This window comes from Moschus berezovskii, chromosome 23 (genome assembly GCF_049115385.1).
Source record: "Moschus berezovskii isolate FMDL1 chromosome 23, NW_MosBer_1.0, whole genome shotgun sequence".
Classification (NCBI taxonomy): domain Eukaryota; kingdom Metazoa; phylum Chordata; class Mammalia; order Artiodactyla; family Moschidae; genus Moschus; species Moschus berezovskii.
The window spans coordinates 24,076,831-24,097,097 of record NC_142482.1 but is presented as its reverse complement, the minus strand read 5'-3'; the positions used below and the strand labels follow the sequence as shown (position 1 = coordinate 24,097,097).

General features: G+C 51.6%; 1 protein-coding gene across 4 annotated transcripts in view; it reads left to right on the top strand.

Moving 5' to 3' along the window:
• Positions 1–20,267, top strand: part of BTBD9 (BTB domain containing 9) — a 437,363-nt gene that overhangs the window by 415,942 nt on the left and 1,154 nt on the right. For 2 of the 4 annotated variants that reach the window (XM_055407251.2, XM_055407252.2), the window contains exon 11: positions 16,972–20,116. In XM_055407251.2, the coding sequence (XP_055263226.1) occupies positions 16,972–17,166 (195 nt within the window). In that variant the 3' untranslated portion in view covers positions 17,167–20,116. The other 2 variants (XM_088831208.1, XM_088831209.1) reach the window with 2 other exon arrangements.

Here is a 20,267-nt window from a genome sequence, read left to right as displayed (position 1 = left end):
CACTTGGGACCCGCCAGTTTGGAGATTGGAGTCCCCAGTTTGAATGGGTTGACTTAGGTCACTAATTAACTGGTGACCCCATCATATCTGGCTGATGAGCAACTTGCTCAGCTGCTTTGTCGAGTGAGTTATTGATCAGGAAGAAAAACCTCAGTGTGGTGTTGCCAACTTGGGAACATCTCAAATCATAAAATAAACAATGACCGGATCATAAGGCAAGATCCATAAACTGTGTCATTCTCAGAGCAAACAAGAAGGCACAAGAGTTGATTTCACGGAGTATCAGGAGTGCAGCATGGCCTCAGAGAGAACGTTCTTCATTGTAGCATACCGGTTCTGGGCGTCATATCTCCCTTCTTGGAGAGGCAGGAATGTGTGCAGAGTCAGAGGAGTGAGGGAAGGAGGCTGACTGGGGTGGGTCCACTTCCTGGGGGGACTCTTATGGCACAGTCAGCAGGGAAAGCAGGCAGGGGTCCAGGACAAGCCTGGTCCCGAGTCCCATGGAGCCAGAACCACGCCATGAGAAGACGGGGTCAGGGCGCCTCTTCCTTACAGTGGAGGATGGGGTGGAAGGCAGGCGGGATTCTTCAGTCTGTCCTGGCTTATCTGCCAAGGGCCATCAGTAGCCTTCATTGACTCAGAGCCAGAACCTGTTTCCCTTTAGATAGTGAATGTTACCAGCCCACAGACTGTGCGAATTTCAAGAAGTGTAGATGGAGCTGGTTTCCATCATGAGAGGTAAGATGATGTATGCAGATAGGGAAACAAGCATGCCGGTTCTCCCAGGTAAGGCTGTTTGCTGCAGGCGCTGCCCCGTCCAGAGAGGGTGTCAGAGCACAGCCAGGCGGGGAAGTGTGGCTTGGCACCTCTGTGAGTTGAAGAGCATTCGGCAGGAGGGCATGCTGTCTGGACAGAAGGTGGGAAGGTGGCACGTGTTCGTGGCTGTAGCTGCTGGCAACTCCGGGGCTGTGGAAACAGGAAGCGTCCAGAGCTAAAGTCCTCGGGGATTTCTTGCCCGACGTGGCCACGTTTCTGTGTTGCTCTAGTCTGTTGCTCTAGTCAGCCCGGCCTCCCTGCACCAGGCTCGACATCTGGCCGCAGGCTGATCCCCGCCCCCCCCCCCACCCCTCCACCAGGGCTAGCTCTTTGGTGACGGCCGTCAGGCAGGCTGCAGGCATTCAGATTTCTTGATCACCTGTCCGGGCACGCTTCTGATTTCCTTGGCATTTCATGCCTCTCCTTTGGGAAGCACATGTCAGCTGCTGGCATCTGTCTCTCATCTTCCTTTGTGAGCACCAGGCAATGAATTCATTTAATTTTTTAGATACATTTACGACTTCTGTCAATAAATACCCTTAATGTTTACCTGTCGAAGACAGCACCACTTGGCTCCAGTGACCTCCTGCTCCTTGTCTGCTCAGCATTTCCTTGTCATCTATCTTAACTTCTCACAACGTTTTCCTTTCATTGCCCACCAGGGAGCCTGTCATCCTGCCCCTCCTCCTTGGCTCTGCCCCTGGACGCGCCCCTCCCTCTGCCACTTGGAGACGACTTTGCCGTCCTCCTCTCTCACTAAGCCTTAGACGGCAGGCACATGTCAGTTTGTCTGTCAGCGAGTCCCTCCCCTGCAACCTGATCTCCTTCAGTTATTTTCATTCATCTGAGTCTCCCTGGTGCCTAGAGCTGAAAAGGTCTCCCTGGCTTTTTCCTCCATCACTCTCTACTGGTCTAGTCACCAGTGCAGCTGCGTGGTCCTTCCAGCCCACCTGCCTTGACTGCTGCCTGACTCTGAGCTACTTGGGAGGCAGATATGGCTCTCCTGCCTGCAGGAGGTTAGAAACTGCCTTGTGGACAGGACCACAAACATCCTGGCGGATCTGAAGTTTCCACTTGTGCCCATGCAGCAGCCCTGCTGGTTCCGAGGCAGTGTCTCTCACAAACCTTTCATTTGCATTCAGCTAGTTACCACAGAAGAGCAGCAAAGGCACACTGCTTTGTCCTTGAGGAGGTTGTCAGTCTGTCAGCCTGTTTCTTCTTATGTCTATTTCGCTTATGCTATTTCTTATTTTGGCTTTGATGAAGCCTGGCTGAAGAGCAGGTTATGGAGTGATTTTTCAGGAGGTAGAGATTTCAGGGGCACAAGCAGCCCCACGGGCTAGAAAGGACTTATAGGAAAAGCTTCCTTTCTGCACTATGGAACGGCCAAATTCCTGCTCACAAGAACCTGCAGGAAAGAAAGCCTTTGGTTTCTTTTTGTCAGTAACAGAGAGTGAGGATGGGGTGGACAGTCTGTAGGCAGCTCTCAGGGCTCCCGTTATGTGTTGAATTTATGTCGCTGAGGAAAGAGGCTGTGTGGTAATTTTTTGTCTTATGTCTGGCTCTATCTTGGGCCCGGCCCGTGTGCGCACAGAGTACCTGCTTCCTGAGTAAGCGGATGAATGATTCAGTCTGTCCGTCCATCGCTCCCTCCCCATCAGGCATCCAAATAAAGGAAAAGGTTCAGTGAAACAACTTCTCATCCCCACGGTCCATGGGGAATGAACATCACAGCGTGTCCAAAGATAGAATTCAGCACAGAAGAATCCATGTGGTGGGATTACATCCATACAAATGTCAGAAAAAGGCAAAACTAAGCTATGACATCTAAGGATGTGCACACAGAAAAGAAGTGATTATATTAAAGGCAGACTGTGGTTTCAATAGCCGTGGTTTTAATTTTTGGGGGCTCCAAAATCACTGTGGATGCTGATTGCAGCCATGAAATTAAAAGACGCTTACTCCTTGGAAGGAAAGTTATGACCAACCTAGACAGCATATTAAAAAGCAGAGACATTACTTTGCCAACCAGGGTCTGTCTAGTCGAGGCTATGGTTTTTTCCGTGGTCATGTATGGATGTGAGAGTTGGACTGTGAAGAAAGCTGATCGCCAAAGAATTGATGCTTTTGAACTGTAGTGCTGGAGAAGACTCTTGAGAGTTCCTCGGACTGCAAGGAGATCCAACCAGTCCATTCTAAAGGAGATCAGTCCTGGGTGTTCTTTGGAAGGACTGATGCTAAAGCTGAAACTCCAGTACTTTGGCCACCTCATGCGAAGAGTTGACTCACTGGAATAGACTCTGATGCTGGGAGGGATTGGGGGCGGGAGGAGAAGGGGACGACAGAGAATGAGATGGCTGGATGGCATCACCGACTCTGTGGACATGAGTTTGAGTGAACTCCGGGAGTTGGTGATGGACAGAGAGGCCTGGTGTGCTGTGATTCATGGGGTCGCAAAGAGTCGGACACGACTGAGCAACTGAACTGAAGCTATGACATCTAAGGATGTGCACACAGAAAAGAAGTGATTATTATTAAAGGCAGGCTGTGACTTTAATAGCAGGGCAGGGGCTCAGATCAGGAAGGGACCATACGGTGCCGGCAATGTTTCTGGTTCTTCACCTGTGTGCGGTTTACGTAGCTGGAGTTCACTATATAGTTATTCAACAAGCTGTACATTTGTATTTTGTGCACCTTTTAGTGCATAGTTTTCACAATAAAAAATGTTCTGTTTTAAGCAAAAGGGATAAATTGATGAGGAAACTAAAACTGAGCAATGTTAAGTGATTTGTAAGAGTTTGAATTCAGGCAATTTGGCTCTTAACATCCAGGGTGCTCTATTTCCCAAAAAGGCATAATGTTGGGTTGGCCAAAAAAGTTCATTCAGCTTCCCCATGACTCCAGTAGTGTTATTTGTCTTTAACGTCATTCGAAACAGTTTGGTTAGATAGTATTGTGACAGCTGTCATATCAGTGTGAATTTTTAAAACTTTATCAAAATTGTATAGCCATTTTTATGTAAGCATTTTAATATTGAAGATGGAAGAAAAAAGCAACATTTTGGCATATTATGCTCTATTATTTCAAGAAAGGTAAAAAGACAACTGAAACATGAGAAAAGATTTGTGCAGCGTATGGAGAAGGTGCTGTGACTGACCGAATGTGTCAGACATGGTTTGTGAAGTTTCATGCTGGAGGTTTCTTGCCCGACGATGCTCCACGGTCAAGTAGACCAGTCGAAGTTGATAGCAATCAAATTGAGACGTTAATTGAGAACAATCAATTGAGAGATAGCTGGCATACTCAAAATACCCAAATCAAGCATTGAAAATCATTTGCACCAGCTTGGTTACGTTCCTCGCCTTGATGTTTGGGTTCCACATAAGTTAAGTGAAAAAAACTGTCTTGACCTTATTTCTGCATGTGATTCTCTACTTTAACGTAATGAAAACATTTTGTTTTTAAAACAAATTGTGACAGGCGATGAAAAGTGGATACTGTACAATAATGTGGAACAGAACAGCTTGTGGGTCAAATGAAATGAACCACCACCAACCAAAGGCCAGTCTTCATCCAGACAAGGTGAAGTTATGTATATGTTGGATTGGAAGGGAGTCCTCTGTTATGAGCTCCTTCCGGAAAAGGAGCTCATAATTAAACAATTAATTCCAACAAATACTGCTCCCAGTTAGACCAGCTGAAACCAGCACTCGATGAAAGGTGTCCAGAATTAGTCAATAGGAAACACATTATCTTCCATCAGGACAATGCAGACCGCAAGTTTCTTTGATGAACAGGCAAAAACTCACCATTGACTGGGGCGTCCTTGGCTGGGACATCCACTATACATACCAGATTTCTATTTATTTTGGCCTTTATAAAATTCTCTTAATGGAAAAAGTTTCAGTTCCCTGGAAGACTGTAAAAGATACCTGGAACAGTTCTTTGCTCAAAAAAATTAAAAGTTTTAGGAAGGTGGAATTATGAAGTTGCCTGAAAAATGGTAGAAGGTAGTGGAACAAAACAGTGAACATGTTGTTCACTAAAGTTCTTGGTGAAAATGCAAAATGTCTTGTATTTTTACATAAAAACCTGAAGGAACTTTCTGGCCAACCCAATAAATAGTAAAGCCACAGAAAAGAGCCCAGCTCTGCCCTGGCTGGGCCATCAGATCAGATGTTGGTGAGCAGATGGTTCCTGTGGGCAGGCTTTATGCACCAGCCTGGGCTCGAACCAGGAGAGAAACCCAGGCAAGGACCCTTCCCTAGAGGGGCTATAGCTTCACTGCCTGACGGAAATCAACCCACAGGAAGAGCACCTGAACCTGGGGTGGGGGCAGGGGGATGCCGTGAAGCACAGGAGCCCAAGTGAGGTTGCAGTGAACGGAGGCAGTCGTGGCAGGTGGGCACGGCCCTTTGGACGGGTTTTCTCATCTGAAGAACGGATTGGGTGATCCTGGCCCTGGATGGGCAGACAGGGCTGAGGCTGTGCAGTGGAGGCTTTGGGAGGGTGGAGGGTGCAGATTCCTCCTGGCTCCCGGGAACTGGCTGCAGGAGGGTCTGCACTGCCGACGCCAGCAGAGTAGAGAGTCTGCAAGTGACTGCTTGAGCTGCCCTCCAGGACCAGGCAGCGCCGAGCCTGGAGTGAGGCAGAATTTATTTACAGGCTCTGTCAGGCCTGTGAGTGGCTGTGGGCTCCCAGTGCCATCCTTGTTCCCATAGCAACATGTGGCTCTAGTGAAGAAAAAAACAAAAGGAAACAGATTCTGTTTGTTTTTTGTTTTTTTTAAAAAAGGCTCCCTCCTGGCCTGGTGACAGTTCAGTTCAGTCGCTCAGTCGTGTCCAACTGTTTGTGACCCCATGGACTGCAGCATGCCAGGCTTCCCTGTCCATCATGAATTCCTGGACCCTACTCAAACTCAAGTCCATCGAGTCAGTGATGCCGGTGACAATGGTGACAATTATTTCCCAGGCCCTGTCCCCCGGTTCTGGTCACTCCCTCGAGGATTCCCTCCCAGGTAGCATCCGCCAAAGGATGTCGTCTGAGAAACAGCCTCAACACACAGGGCAGGGAGGTGGGGGATGAGCCCAGGAGGAGAGAGAAATAGGAAGGAAGGAAGCAGGGGGCCTGCCTTGTCCAGTGTGAACCAGGAGACCTCGGCCTTGGTGCCAGCCTTGCCCCCAACCAGCTTTATCACCTCACCTCTCTGGCTCTCAGGACACTTGTCTTTAAAATAAGGAGAGTGGACTAGATCTTAAAGGTTCCTTCCCAGTGAGACAGAAAAAAAATCAGAAAAATATTTAATTTATAATACAGTTTATACAAGACCTTTTATAGACATCTTTATATTTAAATGTCTTTTAGGAAAGATTTTATTGGGAAAACAAAGGGAAAGTGACACAACAGTGAGCACGTCATTGTTCCAAACGTTCCACAAGCCTTATGGCTGCTGTAGTGGAGCAGTTCTGCACCAAACACCCGGCCTGCGAGGGATGCCCACAGCACCTGAGCAGGTGGGACCTGGGGGCCACTGGGCGGTGAGATGGATGAAGACCCCAGCTCGTGAGGATGACGTCCAGCCGTGTCTTGCTACGGAGCCAGTGGTGAGGAGTCAGGCCTGAGATCTCCCAAGGAGCCGGTGCTCTTCAAGACAAAGCAGACACATCTGGATGAAGTGAACAACTGCCTTGGGCGGTGGGGCCACTAGAGCAGCCTCTAGGGGAGAGCGGAGGGCCCCAGTAAGGCAGTGTCTACCAGTTCCCCCTGGGAACTAGAACATTTCTCCTTTTTTGCCTTAGTTTTCCAGGTTCATTAAGAGAAAGAATCTCTCTCCTGGGAACTCTGGAGTACGCACACAGGAAAACCAGAGGTCAGGGATTCCAGGGCTGCCAGAGGTGACACGTTTTGGAAAGGCTTTTCTCCAGAACCTTCCAGGCAGTGGAGTTCCAGATATTTGTGAGTGCCCAGGCTTATGGGAAGATGGCAAAGTGACATTGGAAAGTTAAAAAAAGCCATTGCCATATAGAAGCAGTGTCATCAAGAAGCTTACTCTGATACCTAGTAGGAATAAATACTTGTGCAAAACTATTGGGGTGTCCTGTCACCCCAAAGCAATGCTAAAAAGTTGTTGCTCACAACCTGGAAATATCTTGCTATGAAATGGGAGGAATATAGCAAGAAATATCTTGCTATAACTGGTCTAATTGAAAACCATGTTTGGGGCTGTTCAGATGTACATACATGATACTCTGATTTTAAAGTGCCATGTTTTATTGGAAATACTTGGTCTTCATTTTTAAAGGAACAAAGATAAAACATTTCTATATGGTCTAGACAGACTTGGAACTTCTGTTCCTGAGACAAGTGTAAGAAGACGTAATTGTCAGCATCACCAAGCTTAGAAGGGTTTGCTGAGCACTGAGTGTGTGCCACGCTGCCATACACACATTGGAAAAGGAGAGAGGAAGTCTTCACAGTGTGTAATTCAGAAGCCAAATCTCTGTGTCTGACTTACGGGCAGATATCATTGAGAGGTAGGTATCTATTTATAAAGATATGTCACCTCGTAAATGTAAGTTGAAAGCTTGGCTCAGAAATCCTATTTGTATTGGTTGGTATGAAAGAAGTCTGAAAATTACTCAAGAGAAACCTGAAAAGGAAGGTAGAGTCATTGATCAACATTTATTAAATTTTCCTGATTTCTGCTACAATTCACAGTGGGTTCTGCTACAGTTCACAAGTGGACTCATAGGCCAACTTGGGAAAATTAACGAGGCCTCCCTCTCTGCTTTTAAAAACCTTGGGGACCTCCCCAGGGGAACAGTGGATAAGAATTCACCTGCCAGTTTAGGGGACAAAGGTTCAATCCCTGGTCCAGGAAGATTCCACATGCTGCAGAGCAACTAAGCATGTGTGCCACAACTCCTGAACCTGCACTCTAGCGCCCGTACCCCACAGTAAGAGAAGCCACCAACTGCAGTAAGGAGCCCCGCTCGTCACAACTATGGAAAGGCCGTGCACAGCACCAAAGACTCAGCACAGCCAAATAAATAATAAAAATTTTAAAAATGTCAGGGGGAATGGCATTTGTTAAACTGTCTCAAAAAAAAGAAGAAAAAAAAAACACCTTGAAGACATGTTGAACAGAGTGCTTGGGGAATCACTCTATGAAAAGCAGCAAAGAGTGGCCAGCAAAGGGATTCCCTGGTTCACCAAGGAGTGGCTGCACGTACATGTGCATCCTCTCCAGGGCTCCCAGAGAAAAGAGTACCCCAGACTGTCTCCAGCATGTCGAGAATTACAGCTCCCAGAGAGGAAAGGGATAATAAACAGCAGCCACAAAAAAGGACACGCGGATGGTGACTCAGGCTGTGTCAGCCTCATACACACGACTACATTCCAAATTAACCAGCTCCTCCCTGGGGACGGATCCAGAGGCCTTGAAGCTGGTTTAGCGAAGGTGCCCCTTCGTGAGCAGTGGCCATCAAACTGGCTAATGGGAGGCCTGACTGCTGAAGAGGGGAGGGAGGGTGACTCGGCAACGGGGGTAATGGTTCTGCATAAATCCGAGCACAGCTCTGCGCCTCATTCTCTTTGTCACAGCCTTTCCAAGGGCAAGGGTCTCAGTCTTGGGAAGGTTCGGAGGAAAGAAATGGAATTACACAAGCTTCTGAGTGGGCTGTTCCTCCCAGGGGGAGGCCCCAGGTATGGCGGGACAGGCCCCTCGTGGCACTGATGACTCTTCCTCCGGGCAACAGTGACCCTGCAGTGTCTGTGTGAGGAGAGCGCGGCGCCCCCACCTCTGCTGCTGGGGGTCTGGGGTCCTGCGGGAAGAGCCCCAGCCTTGAGCCAGACGGTGGCAGTGAGTGCGAACACTGTGGCGCTTACCGCCTCTGCAGCATCCAGGCCTGGTCGCACGGTCACCGAGCAGGGCTCAAGGCTGGTGGGTTGAATGACTGACTGAGACCGCTGAGCCGGCACACTGTACAGAGCGGGGTGGCGAGGCCCAGCCCTGCATCTGGAGGCCTCCCTGTGCCTGCTGCCTGGAGGCCACTCCCGCCCGGCTGCGAGCCTGGGTTTCGCACACCTCCCTCCTGACCTTCAGGCAGGATCTCGCTCACAGGCTGTGTCTTCCGGCTCGCTTGCTGCCCTGTCGTCTGAGTGAGGAGCTGTCCTGGCACCCAGAGGGCACAGGAGTGGGAATGGCCCCGCCCCAAGGTGCACCCCCTCCCGCTCCTGGGCTGAGTCTCTCTGCGCCGGGTCCTGACAGTGGGGGCTGCGTGGCCTGGCGCCTGACCAGCGTTCATGCTCAGCAAGGTTGCTGAGGTTTGAAAAACAACCAGTGGAAGGAGGATCAGAGGCCGAGTCCAGGTCCAGTCCTCGGAAGCCCCAGGCCACCATGGTCCCCCAGCCTCTGTCCTCCCCGGGAGATCCCAGCCTCTGTCTTCCCCGGGAAATCCCAGCCTCTGTCCAGCCTCTGTCTTCCCAGGGAGACCCCAGCCTCTGTCCTCCCAGGGGGGTCCCAGCCTCTGTCCTCTCAGGGGGGACCCCAGCCTCTGTCCTCCCAGGGGGGACCCCAGCCTCTGTCTTCCCCAGGGAGGCCCCAGCCTCTGTCCTCCCAGGGGGGACCCCAGCCTCTGTCCTCCCAGGGGGGACCCCAGCCTCTGTCCTCCCAGGGGTCCCCAGCTCTGTCATCCCCAGGGGTTCTCTGTCAGTCTTGCCAAGCCCGTTAGCAGGTGCTGTACTTTATCCTTTGAAAATGCTTCTTTCCTGTTTATCCCACATTGCTGTGTTCTACCTCAGAGGATTTCAAGTTTAAGGATTTGTTGTCAACTACTTGCTTGGAGAAGACTCTTGAGAGTCCCTTGTACTGCAAGGAGATCCAACCAGTCCATTCTAAAGGAGATCAATCCTGGGTGTTCATTGGAAGGACTGATGCTAAAGCTGAAACTCCAATACTTTGGCCACCTCATGCGACGAGTTGACTCACTGGAAAAGACTCTGATGCTGAGAAAGGTTGGGGGCGGGAGGAGAAGGGGACGACCGAGAATGAGATGGCTGGATGGCATCACCGACTCTGTGGACATGAGTTTGAGTGTACTCCGGGAGTTGGTGATGGACAGGGAGGCCTGGCGTGCTGTGATTCATGGGGTCGCGGAGAGTTGGACACGACTGAGCGACTGAACTGAACTGAACTTGCTTTCTTCAGACCCTTGTATTATTTGTCACCACAAACATATTCCTTTTGTGATATTTGTAATTGAAGCAACACTTAAGTGTTTTAAGTGTCTCCTCTGTCCAGAGGCCCTGGCTTCCTGCCCGGGTCCAGGCCAGGCCCCCACCAAGCCCTCTGAGGCACAGCCTCTTGCTCCACCGTCCCTGCAGCCCACCTCCCCGGCTCCTTTCCTGTGCCATCACACGGGGCTGGGGCGCCCACAGAGGATCCTTCCCTGACCGGTCCTGCCTCACCCGTCCAGGCCCAGCTCAGGAGGCGTGCCCCGCCCCACACCCTCCCAGCCCCTGCATGGTCAGAGCCGTCCACTCGTGTGTCTGACCTCACTCTGTGTGTGGCGCGCCCTCCAAGGAGCCAGGACTCACTGGAGGGGCACAGGAGGTGCCTCATGCTTGGGGTGACCGCGTGTGTGCACTCGGACCTCCTGAGCCCCGTGGATCCTCCTCCCGTTTGGGTCCTGACCATACCCGTGTCCTGAACCCCCAGCCCCCCAGCCTGGCACCTGGGGATGCCGATCCCTCTCGCTCCGGCCGGCCGCGCCGTCCACCTCTGCACGTGTCTTTCTGTTTGTAAAGCACCCTTTGCACTTGGGCTCTTCCCCACGCAGTTTGTGACTGGATAGCTGTTTCTTGCGTGTTGCCTATGAGTCGGCGGATCCCGCTGGGTGCTGGAGATGCTTAGGAACCCGGATCAGTTAGCTGGTCCCTTGGTGACACCCTTGGGACTCCAGGGTCACAGCCTGAAGCGCAGCTCTGACCGGCCCTGGTTCCTCAGGGTCGCTGAGCTCCGCGGGGTCAGGCGGACCAGTGGGCCTGATCCCGCGTGCTGGGCCCCACTGGCTGTGTTGGGAGTAACAGCCGTTTGCATTACTCTTTCAAAACGGGTGGGTGGGTGGGCTGGAGACGGTCGCGCGGTCAGTTCAGTCTCGCAGGTAGAGGAGGGAGGCTCCAGACAGTCCTCCAGGCTTCCCGCCGCCCAGCGCGCAGAACCACCCGCCCCCGGGCCGGCGCCGCGCGGGGCCCTTGCTCAGGAGACGGCCGGTCAGTCAGCGGCCGCTGCCGTCTTGGTTTACTTCAGAGTTTTTGCTGATCTGTGTATTCTTGTGTGAGGCCCTGAGCGGGAGAAAGGAGAGCCAGGCCCGGGTGCTTGAGTCGGACGGGCACCGACCGCTCAGGGCGCGGCGGGGCGGGGGCGCCGCAGCCCCGCAGGCGGCCAAGGAGCTGCGGCCGAAGGCGAAGGCGGCCGCGAGGGCCGCGGAGGGAAACCCGCCGCCTGGGGCAGGCCACGGCCGGCGGGGGAGCGGGCTCGGGGAAGGCGGGGAAGGCGTGCTGAAGCTCCTTCAGAGCAGATGGAGTCATGGCACCGGGGAAGACTGGGTCGTGTTGAGAAACGGAAGGATGTTTGTTCACTTACAGGGAAGTCTGAGAGAGGATCCACTGGTGGGGCGGGGGGTGTTGGGGAAGCAGAGGTGTGTTCTAGGGGGCCATCTCCACGGCTCCATCATGTCCTTGCTCATAAAGCAAGAGACTGTCAGTAACCCACCAGGAGATGGTTTTGTCACTTCAGAAGCTCGAAGAATGTGCAGCTGATGGAGTGTAGATTAATAGTTGCTGCTTAGAAGAGGATTTTCAGATTGACCCCAAGTAGCTCAGGTGGGAGCCAGTGGCCCTGCAGACAGTTTTTAAATCCCCAGAAAAGGCCCTCCCATCAGGCTGCTGACAGGTAAGCATCTGCTGATGGGCCCAAGTGGGGAGATTTGCTCCAGAAAAAAAAGGGAGAAAGAAAAAGAAAGGAAGAGACCCGGGCAGGGGCTGATCCCGGGCAGCTGCTGCCGCGGGGGTCCACAGGAGGCAGCACCAGCCTGAGCTTTAGAGAGAGGGGGGCTCACGGTGAGAAGCAGCAGGCTCTGCTGTACAGAGAGGGCCCTGGCTCAGCCAGCCCGCCCCACGTTACGAGTCTGAAAGGCAGGATTTCAAACAGCGGTAGACAAGTGAATTGAAGTGGGAATATAGAAAAAATAGTGATGCAGGGAGGTAAGCACAGAATTTATATTTTAAGTATAATTTCCCAGTTGATATTACATTTGTCTTCTCCTCTGTGAGCCTGATTCTGAAGGAGGGTGCACATGTATGCGTGCCTAGTGGACGTATGCCTGTGTGCGTGGTGTGGGTGTGTGTGATGCGTGTGTGCACAGTATGTGTGCTTGAGCTGTAAGGTCATAGAGCTCCCAGGAGGAAGGGGCAGACCCGCCCCCAGCTCTCCACACCCGTGAGCCCCCTGCAGTCTCCTCCACCTGGTCCTTCCTTGAGGGGGAGGCCCGTGGCCAGCCTGGCCTGCTTCCTGCCCAGAACTCCATTGTTTTCTCCTCTACAGACCAGCCTTTATCCAGGACTCAGGAAACAGGCAGATCCAAGTTCAGTGGCTCCTGTCTCGCCAGTAGGCCCCTCCAAAGGAGAGGGTACGCCCGACCCAAGCAGAGTAAGGCTTGAGCTCTCCTGGGAGCACGGGGTGGCCAGGGCTGGGAGCGTGTGCCGTCTCTTACAGCTGTCCACACAGGCCCAGGCAGCCAGCAGTCCTTTCCAAGCAATCACTGCACACTGGTTACAGGCTTCTATAAATTCAGTGACAGCTTTACTACAACTCGCGTTGTCTTACTTATATCTAGGACCCTGGCTGCTTTAGGAGCAGCCTGGAGACCCGAGGGAGGAACCCTTAGGGTGCAGTAGTGCTGTGTGAGAACCAGGCCCCACCAGCTGTTCATCCAGAGTGCTGTGGTTCTAGCAGCGGGTCTTCTGTCTCCTGGTTCCCCAACCATGGTGACCTCTGGCTCCCTCAGCTCCTGTCCTGTTATTGGCCCAGCACACCAGTGCTCCAAGGCTGTCTGGTGCCGTCAGGCCCCTCCGTAACTGGCACTCACCCCTAAATCCCACTCCAGCTTTCTGCTCCAGAGCCTCACCCACCACCACCGTCACCTCTCCTCACAGTTGGCCGCTTGGAGCTTCTCAGACGTCACTTGGCTGGCTGTCTCCTCCCCGGCGTCTTTACCCATATTATTCCCCTTGCCCGGAACACGTCTAACCCTAAAATGTCCTTGCCTTCTCTCCAAGTCTGTTAACTTTTATTTTAATTTTATTGAGGTACAGTTGGTTTACAGTGTTGTGTTAATTTCTTCTGAACAGCAGAACGACTCCAGTTATATATATATTCATTTTTTTCATATTCCTTTCCACTGTGGTTCGTCAGCAGATATTGAGTACAGGTCCGTATAGAGCAGCACCTTGTCCATCCGCTCTATACAGTCTGCACCTGCTAACCCAGAACTCTCAACCCTTCCCACCCCTGCCTCTCCTCTCCTCCCTAGGCAGCCACAAGTCTGTTCTCTGTGTCTGAGTCTGTTTTTGTTTCACAGATATGTTGATTTGTATGTTTCGGATTTCACATGTAAGGGATACCTTATGGTGTCTCTCTCTTCCTGGCTTACTTCACTTAGCATGTTACTCTCTAGATCCACGTTGCTGCAGATCTGCCTATAGATTGTGGGGGGTGGGAGCGGGCAGCCACATGGCTTGCAGGATCTTAGTTCCTTGACCAGGGATCAAACCTGCACCCTCAGCAGTGAAAGTGTGGAGTCCTAACCACTGGACTGCCAGGGAATCCCTGCTTGTTAACTTTTAAAAGGACTCTCTTGAGGGCTTAGTCTCCTAAGTTCCATGAGCAATGGTCTTCAAGCAAGTTGTTTTTATTGTTGTTGCTCCATTGCGTCCACTCTTTGCAGCCCCATGATTGCAGCATGTCAGGCTTCCTTGTCCTTCACTATCTCTCAGAGTTTGCTCAAACTCCTGTCCATTGAGTTGATGATGCCATCCAACCATCTCATCCTCTGTCGTCCCCTTCTCCTCCTGCCCTCAATCTTTCCCAGCATCAAGATCTTTTCCAGTGAGTCAGCTCTTCGTATCAAGTGGCCAAAGTATTGGAGCTTCAGCATCAGTCCTTCCAGTGAATATTCAGGACTGATTTCCTTTTCGATTGACTGGTTTGATCTCCTTGCTGTCCAAGGGACTCTTAAGAGTCTTCTCCAGCACCACAGTTCAAAAGCATCAACCCTTTGGTGCTCAGCTTTCTTTATAGTCCAACTCTCACATCCATACATGACTACTGGGAAAACCATAATTTTGACTATATGGACCTTTGCTGGCAAAGTGATATCTCTGCTTTTTAATACACTAAGTTTGTCATAGCTTTTCTCACAAGGAGCAAGCATCTTTTAATTTGATAGTGGCAATCACTGTCCACACTGATTCTGGAGTCCAAGAAAATAAAGTCTCTCACTGTTTCCATTTTTTCCCTTCTATTTGCCATGAAGTGATGGGACCAGATGCCATGATCTTAGTTTTTAATGTTGAGTTTTAAGCCAGCTTTTCACTTTCTTCTTTCAGGTTCTGTCAAGAAGCTCTTTAGTTCTTCACTTTCTGCCCTAAGGGTGGTGGTATTTGCATGTCTGAGGTTATTGAATTTCTCCCAGCAACCTGGATTCTAGCTTGATTCATCCAGCCCAGCATTTTGTAGGATGTATTCTGCATATAAGTTAAATAAGCAGGGTGATAATTTACAGCCTTGATGTTCTCCTTTCCCAATTTGGAATCAGTTCATTTTTCCACATCCGGTTTTGACTGTTGCTTCTTGACCGGCACACAGATTTCTCAGGAGGCAGGTAAGGTGGTCTGGTATTCCCATCTCTTGAAGAATTTCCCATAGTTTATTGTGATCCACACAGTCAAAGGCTTTAGCATAGTCAGTAAAGCAGATGGTTTTCTGGAATTCCCTTGCTTTTTCTATGATCCAGAGAATGTTGGCAATTTGATCTCTGGTTCCTCTGCCTTTTCTCAATCCAGTTTGTACATCTGGACGTTCTTGGTTCACCTATTGTTGAAGCCTAGCTTGAAGGATTTTGAGCATTACCTTGCTAGCATGTGAAATGAGTGCAATTGTGCAGTACTTTTAACATTCTTTGGCATTGCCCTTCTTCGGGATTGGAATGAAAACTGACCTTTTCCAGTCATGTGGCCACTGCTGAGTTTTCCAAATTTGCTGGCATATTGATTGCAGGACTTTAACATCATCATCTTTTTAAGACTTGAAATAGCTCAGCTGGAATTCCATCACCTCCACTAGGTTTGCTCATAGTGATGCTTCCTAAGGCCCTCTTGACTTCACACTCCAGGATGTCTGGCCCTAGGTAAGTGACCACACCATCGTGGTTATTCCAGTCATTAAGACTTTCTTTGTACAGTTCTTCTGTCTGCAATTCCCCTAAAAGAGTTTTGGGGAAAAAAAGTATAATTTTTCAAACATTTTAAGTAAAACGTTTGTTCATAAGTTTAAATATAATTATTTGTGTTAATATGATATAGGAAAAATAAACATTTTAAAAGCTGGAAGATGAGGACTAATTATTAGGAATACATAGTTGATGACATAATTTGCTAAGATTTTAACCAACTTGTTGAATTAAGGGACATCAAATTTGAAAATAATTGTGGAATCATTCATGTGTTTTAGCCAGCGTATTTTGAGAATGTCTTCATAATTCTGGAAAAATTCCAGTTAACGTTTAGAAGAATTACATTAGTCACATATATGGTTCAGTTCTGAATTCAGAACATCTCCCCCAGGCCACGCTTTCCCCTCTCAGGGACCAGGAGCCACCAGGGCCTTCACTCACAGGAGGGTGCTTGCTCACCCAGTGGCACCCAGCAGGGCAGCTCAGGGCTGTGCTTTCCTCTCAGGATGTGGGCGAGGGTGTCAGGATTCAGTCACTTCTCAGGCAGTTTTGGAAAATACAGAATTTGAGCATCTGGAAATTGATTCCCTGAAGACTGCCAGCATGCTTCTTGGAAAGTAGATGTGTGTTCCCTCGACTGAAGACCCCACTGCAGAGGGTGTGATTCTGCTCTGCAGAGAGCTCAGGACAGGGAGCAGGGACCCCAGGAGGATATGGTCGTTAGACACTGGAACGAGGACTCCCCGTGTGCGCCGGGGAGGGCTCCTCTGCAGACCCTGCTCTGACGGGGACTGCCCCCGCTGCCCCCACTCACGCCCAGCTGTCCCTCCTGCGCCAGGCGTGAGGCTCCCGCCACCCCAGTCATGCTGCATTTGCTCAAGGTCAGGGCCAAGGCTCAGGCTTGCTCGCCAAGCTCTGTCCGGTACCCACCCATCTGCTCAGTGGTGCTTCCTGAGTCACACGGGAGTCACCCAGCGTCTCCTGGGTCCTGTGGGAGGCCCGCTCTTCCACGTGAGGGTTTCTGCTCCCGGTTGGCCCAAGTCCCATCAGGTTGAAGTCCCCCACCCCCGAGCACTGCTGCCCAGAGGAGGAATTCATACCAAGAACGTGTTCCTTCCTGAGGCCACGGCATGAGGTCAGCCGGCTCCTTGGTCCCTTGGAGATGAGCCTGGGTCCTCCCCTGGGGTAATGCCCTGCTGATTTTTCTTTTTTTAGTAAAGGACTTTATGGCAGTACAATTCCCATGCCATACGACTCACCTATCTAAAGCATACAGTTCATTGGTTTCTAGTATTTTCAGAGTCATGCAGCCAGCACCACCACCATCAACACCACTAGCTTCTAACCCAACTGCCAGACGTAAGAATTAAAGAAAAGCTCGTGAGACTAAAGTAACCCAAAACAGAGAAATGCATTGGGAACATTTTATAGGAATCCACACCACGCTGCCTGTAACTCTTAGACTATCAGCCAGCTTTCTTTTATCCTGAAATATGCTCCAGCCTTCTAGTTGCTCCTGTCTGCGCCCGCAGCAGGGGGCAGAGGACCCTCTCTAACTCCCCTGGGGACCGTGACCCGACTCGACTCATCACAGCCCGGGGTTGACGCCGGCCCGCACTCACTGCCTCTCCTCTCCCCCCAGGTGTTCCACTGCGTCCACTTTGAGTGTCCCGAGCAGCAGAGTGGCCAGAAGGACAACAGTGACGAGCCCGAGACAGGGGACTCCAGCGCGGCCGGTCAGCAGCTCGACCCCCACGCCCTGCAGGCCCCCAACGGCAGCTCCCTGCCCTCCAGCCCCGGCTCCAACTCGCACTCACCCAACCGGCAGCACCAATAAAGGAGGCGCACGTGTGGAGTGACTCAGGTGGCCAGGTGGCGCGAGAGCCGTGTCCCCCGCCCGAGCAGGGATCCCTGTGGACTCCCCCCACACCCTCCCCCTGGAGGAGCAGACCTGGCCGCCAAAAGGGACACAGAAGGGTTTCCTCCCAAGGACACAAAGGGGCTGCTCTATTCTCCTCAATTTGTTCAAATCAGGCTGGTCTCCAGAGGGAGAGAGTGGCTCTTCCATCTTCATCAAGTCCTCCATTAACACCCTACCTCTCTAATCTAACCTGCAAAGGGCACAGAAGGAAGCAGTGGACAGGCCCGGGTCAGCATACAGAAACGGCGCATGGACCCGGGCCTGGAGGGTGTGTCAGGCCTGCGCCTGGAGGCACCCTGGGAAGGTTTCGTAGCGTGTGTATGTTTATGGAACACATTGCCCTGGCAACTAAATGGTTTTTATTTCTTTCAGTTACTCTCCATTTGCTGAATCATAGGTATTCCAGATCTTTTTGAAAGGCTCAAACCACAAATCACTTGTTCTAATCCCTTTTGATGCTGTCATTTTCCTTCCTTAGTTTTGAACGGTGGAGTGTAGGGTAGAGCAGAAGAATAGCGTGTGTGTCCTCTCAGGGAGGCATGGAGGCAGGGCTTCATGGTCTGACGAGGAAAATCCTTTGAGGAGGTTCAACAAACTACACAATGAACAAATCAATCTGCGGACACTGGAGTTAATAATCACTCAAAATGCCAGGTTATTAACCTGTCATTCCTGAGACATATCCCACCTTTAAGCTTGGGAGGCTGACAAGGAAACAGTGATTATGCCACCAGCTAATTTAACGTTCAGAAGTATGCACAGATGAACGTGCCCCAGCTTCTGGCTGAGCTGGACCCCCCTCAGTTTGCCACAGGTTAGTGGAGGTGCGTGGAGACGGCCATCCTGCCGGTCAGGGTCTGGAATGCAAGAGGGGCCTCCCCCGCCCGCTGGTGATCAGTGGTTGCTGATTTTCCCCCAGACCATAACACTCAGCCAGGCTCTGGGGGGAAAAAATCAGTTCTAAGAAGCTTTCCTCTTAATTCTCACTGAAACCATCTAATCTGACAGTTGTCGCTTGATCTGCTCCGCGTGTCTGAGTGATGTCCGCCCAGCGCTGAGCACCCTGGGAGAGACCCTCCCCAGGTTCTCCCGGTGGCTGGCTGTGGCGGTCAGGCCCTCCACGTACCCTGCCTGAGGCAGGGTGGGCACATTCTTTCTGTCTTAAGCACACATTGGTCGTGGGTGTGCAAAGAGCCAGTGGGTCGGCTCTTTCCTCCCAGCGTGACATAGATGTGAGTGGCTTATCAGTCCCGGAGGAGTAGGGTCGCGCTTCAAGCTGCATGAATAAACCAAATGGTTGTCTTTCTGCGGGTCCCCCTCAGTGCCCTTGACTCTGATCTCTGCATCCCCCCGTGTGGGGTGAATGGAACCCCTGGGTTGGGGGGCAGCTTTTCACCGTGGGAGGAGGGCTCCAGTAATAAATGGGGCCGCTTGCTTGCTCGCTGTGAGTGGGTGACCACCTCCCTCAGCGTCCAGCCCCCAGTTGCCAATTAGAGCCTGAATTCTTGTCCACTCAGCACCTCCTCCAGCCGCATGTTCACTGCCAACAGGGGAACAGGAGGACCAGGGGACTCAGACGCGGGCAAAGTTCAAATCCTTTGCAGGTAGCACCTGTTCAGGGGCTTCCTCATAGAGTCACCTGTCCAGAAAGGAGTCCCAGCCTGGAGGGGGACTGCTGACCTGGGGAAAATCCAGAGCCTTCTGGGCCGTGGCCCAGCAGCATCCCTCTGCGTCCAAGCACAGGAATGCCACCTGGCTGCTTAGCTGCCAACCAGGAGGCACGTATTGTGCCCAACTGGCCAGCAGCTCAGCCCTTCTGTCTTGTCCCCAGTGAATTCTCTCCACCCTGAGGTCTGTCTGGAGAACAGAACTGTCTCCCTGCTCCTGCAGCACTCAATTCGCCCTTGTTATCACGTAAAGGGAAGGAAGAGATGGCGAGGTTGCCCCTCCCTGGCAGCTGCCTCCCGGGGCCCAATTGTCTGGAAGCCAGCTCTGGACGCTGACGAAGCTCAGCAGGGCCACTCCAGTCTGCCTCCAGCTACCAGGCAGGGGCTCCGCCTTCCCTGATGAGCCTTCTGGTTTGGGGAATGGGGGGCAGTCAACAAGTCCCCAGGGGACTGGCATCTCCAGAGCCCTGGACAGTCCTATAGAGGACTCCCCCCTCCGGGGGTCAAATGGACCAAAATGACCCCCAAACTTGGAGAAACCAAAGGAGCTGAGAGGGAGTGCAGAGGCTGAGACCCAGCTCCAGGGAGGCCCAGCACAGGGTGGAGGCCAAGTCCCTGGGAAGCTGTGGGCACCAGGTTGTGCGTCTGGCCAGGCTGGGAGGGGGCGGCGGGGCTCCCCGCACCCCGTGAGGACGCAGCTGCATGGAGCGGGGCTGAGGAGGCCGGGGCAGATGGACAGAGGGGTGCTCGTGGCCTCTGGCCCTTTGTTGGAAACACCGCCTTTGTAACCAGGTCACAAGATAGAATGAGTGGAGCCTCTTGCCCTTCGCTTTAGATAAAGCTCTGTGCAGAGTAAGAGGCAGACTTCTTTGGGACTTTGGGGGAGAGCGTTCTGAGTCACCTCCCGGAGCTCCTTGGAGGGCTGGCTCTGCGCAAGGCGGGCAGGGCACGTGCCACGTGTGCCCCAGTCAAGGCCGGCTCAGGGCATGACAGGTGCCAAGCACTTGGAACTTGAAACACACATACTTCCCATATTCTCAGTGCTTTTTCTGATGTTCTTCTGATTTTAGTTAGAACCATGAGCCCATGATGGATGTGGGACTCTGCTCTATTGCTCTTTAAATGATCACTTTTTAAATCTTAGTAAATGAAGTGTGTTGATTCCTGACAAATACATTAAAAGTGTTTTATCCCTTGAAGAGTTGGGAAAAAGAGAATTATTTTCAGCAAGAGTGGGATGTGTTTGTTAGACAGAGTCCTTGGCCAAGAAAAAAGCAGCTTCTGAATTGTGCAAAAATTGCTCAGGAGTTATGCTGTCACCCCAACTCTCAAACCACTGTGCAGACAGTG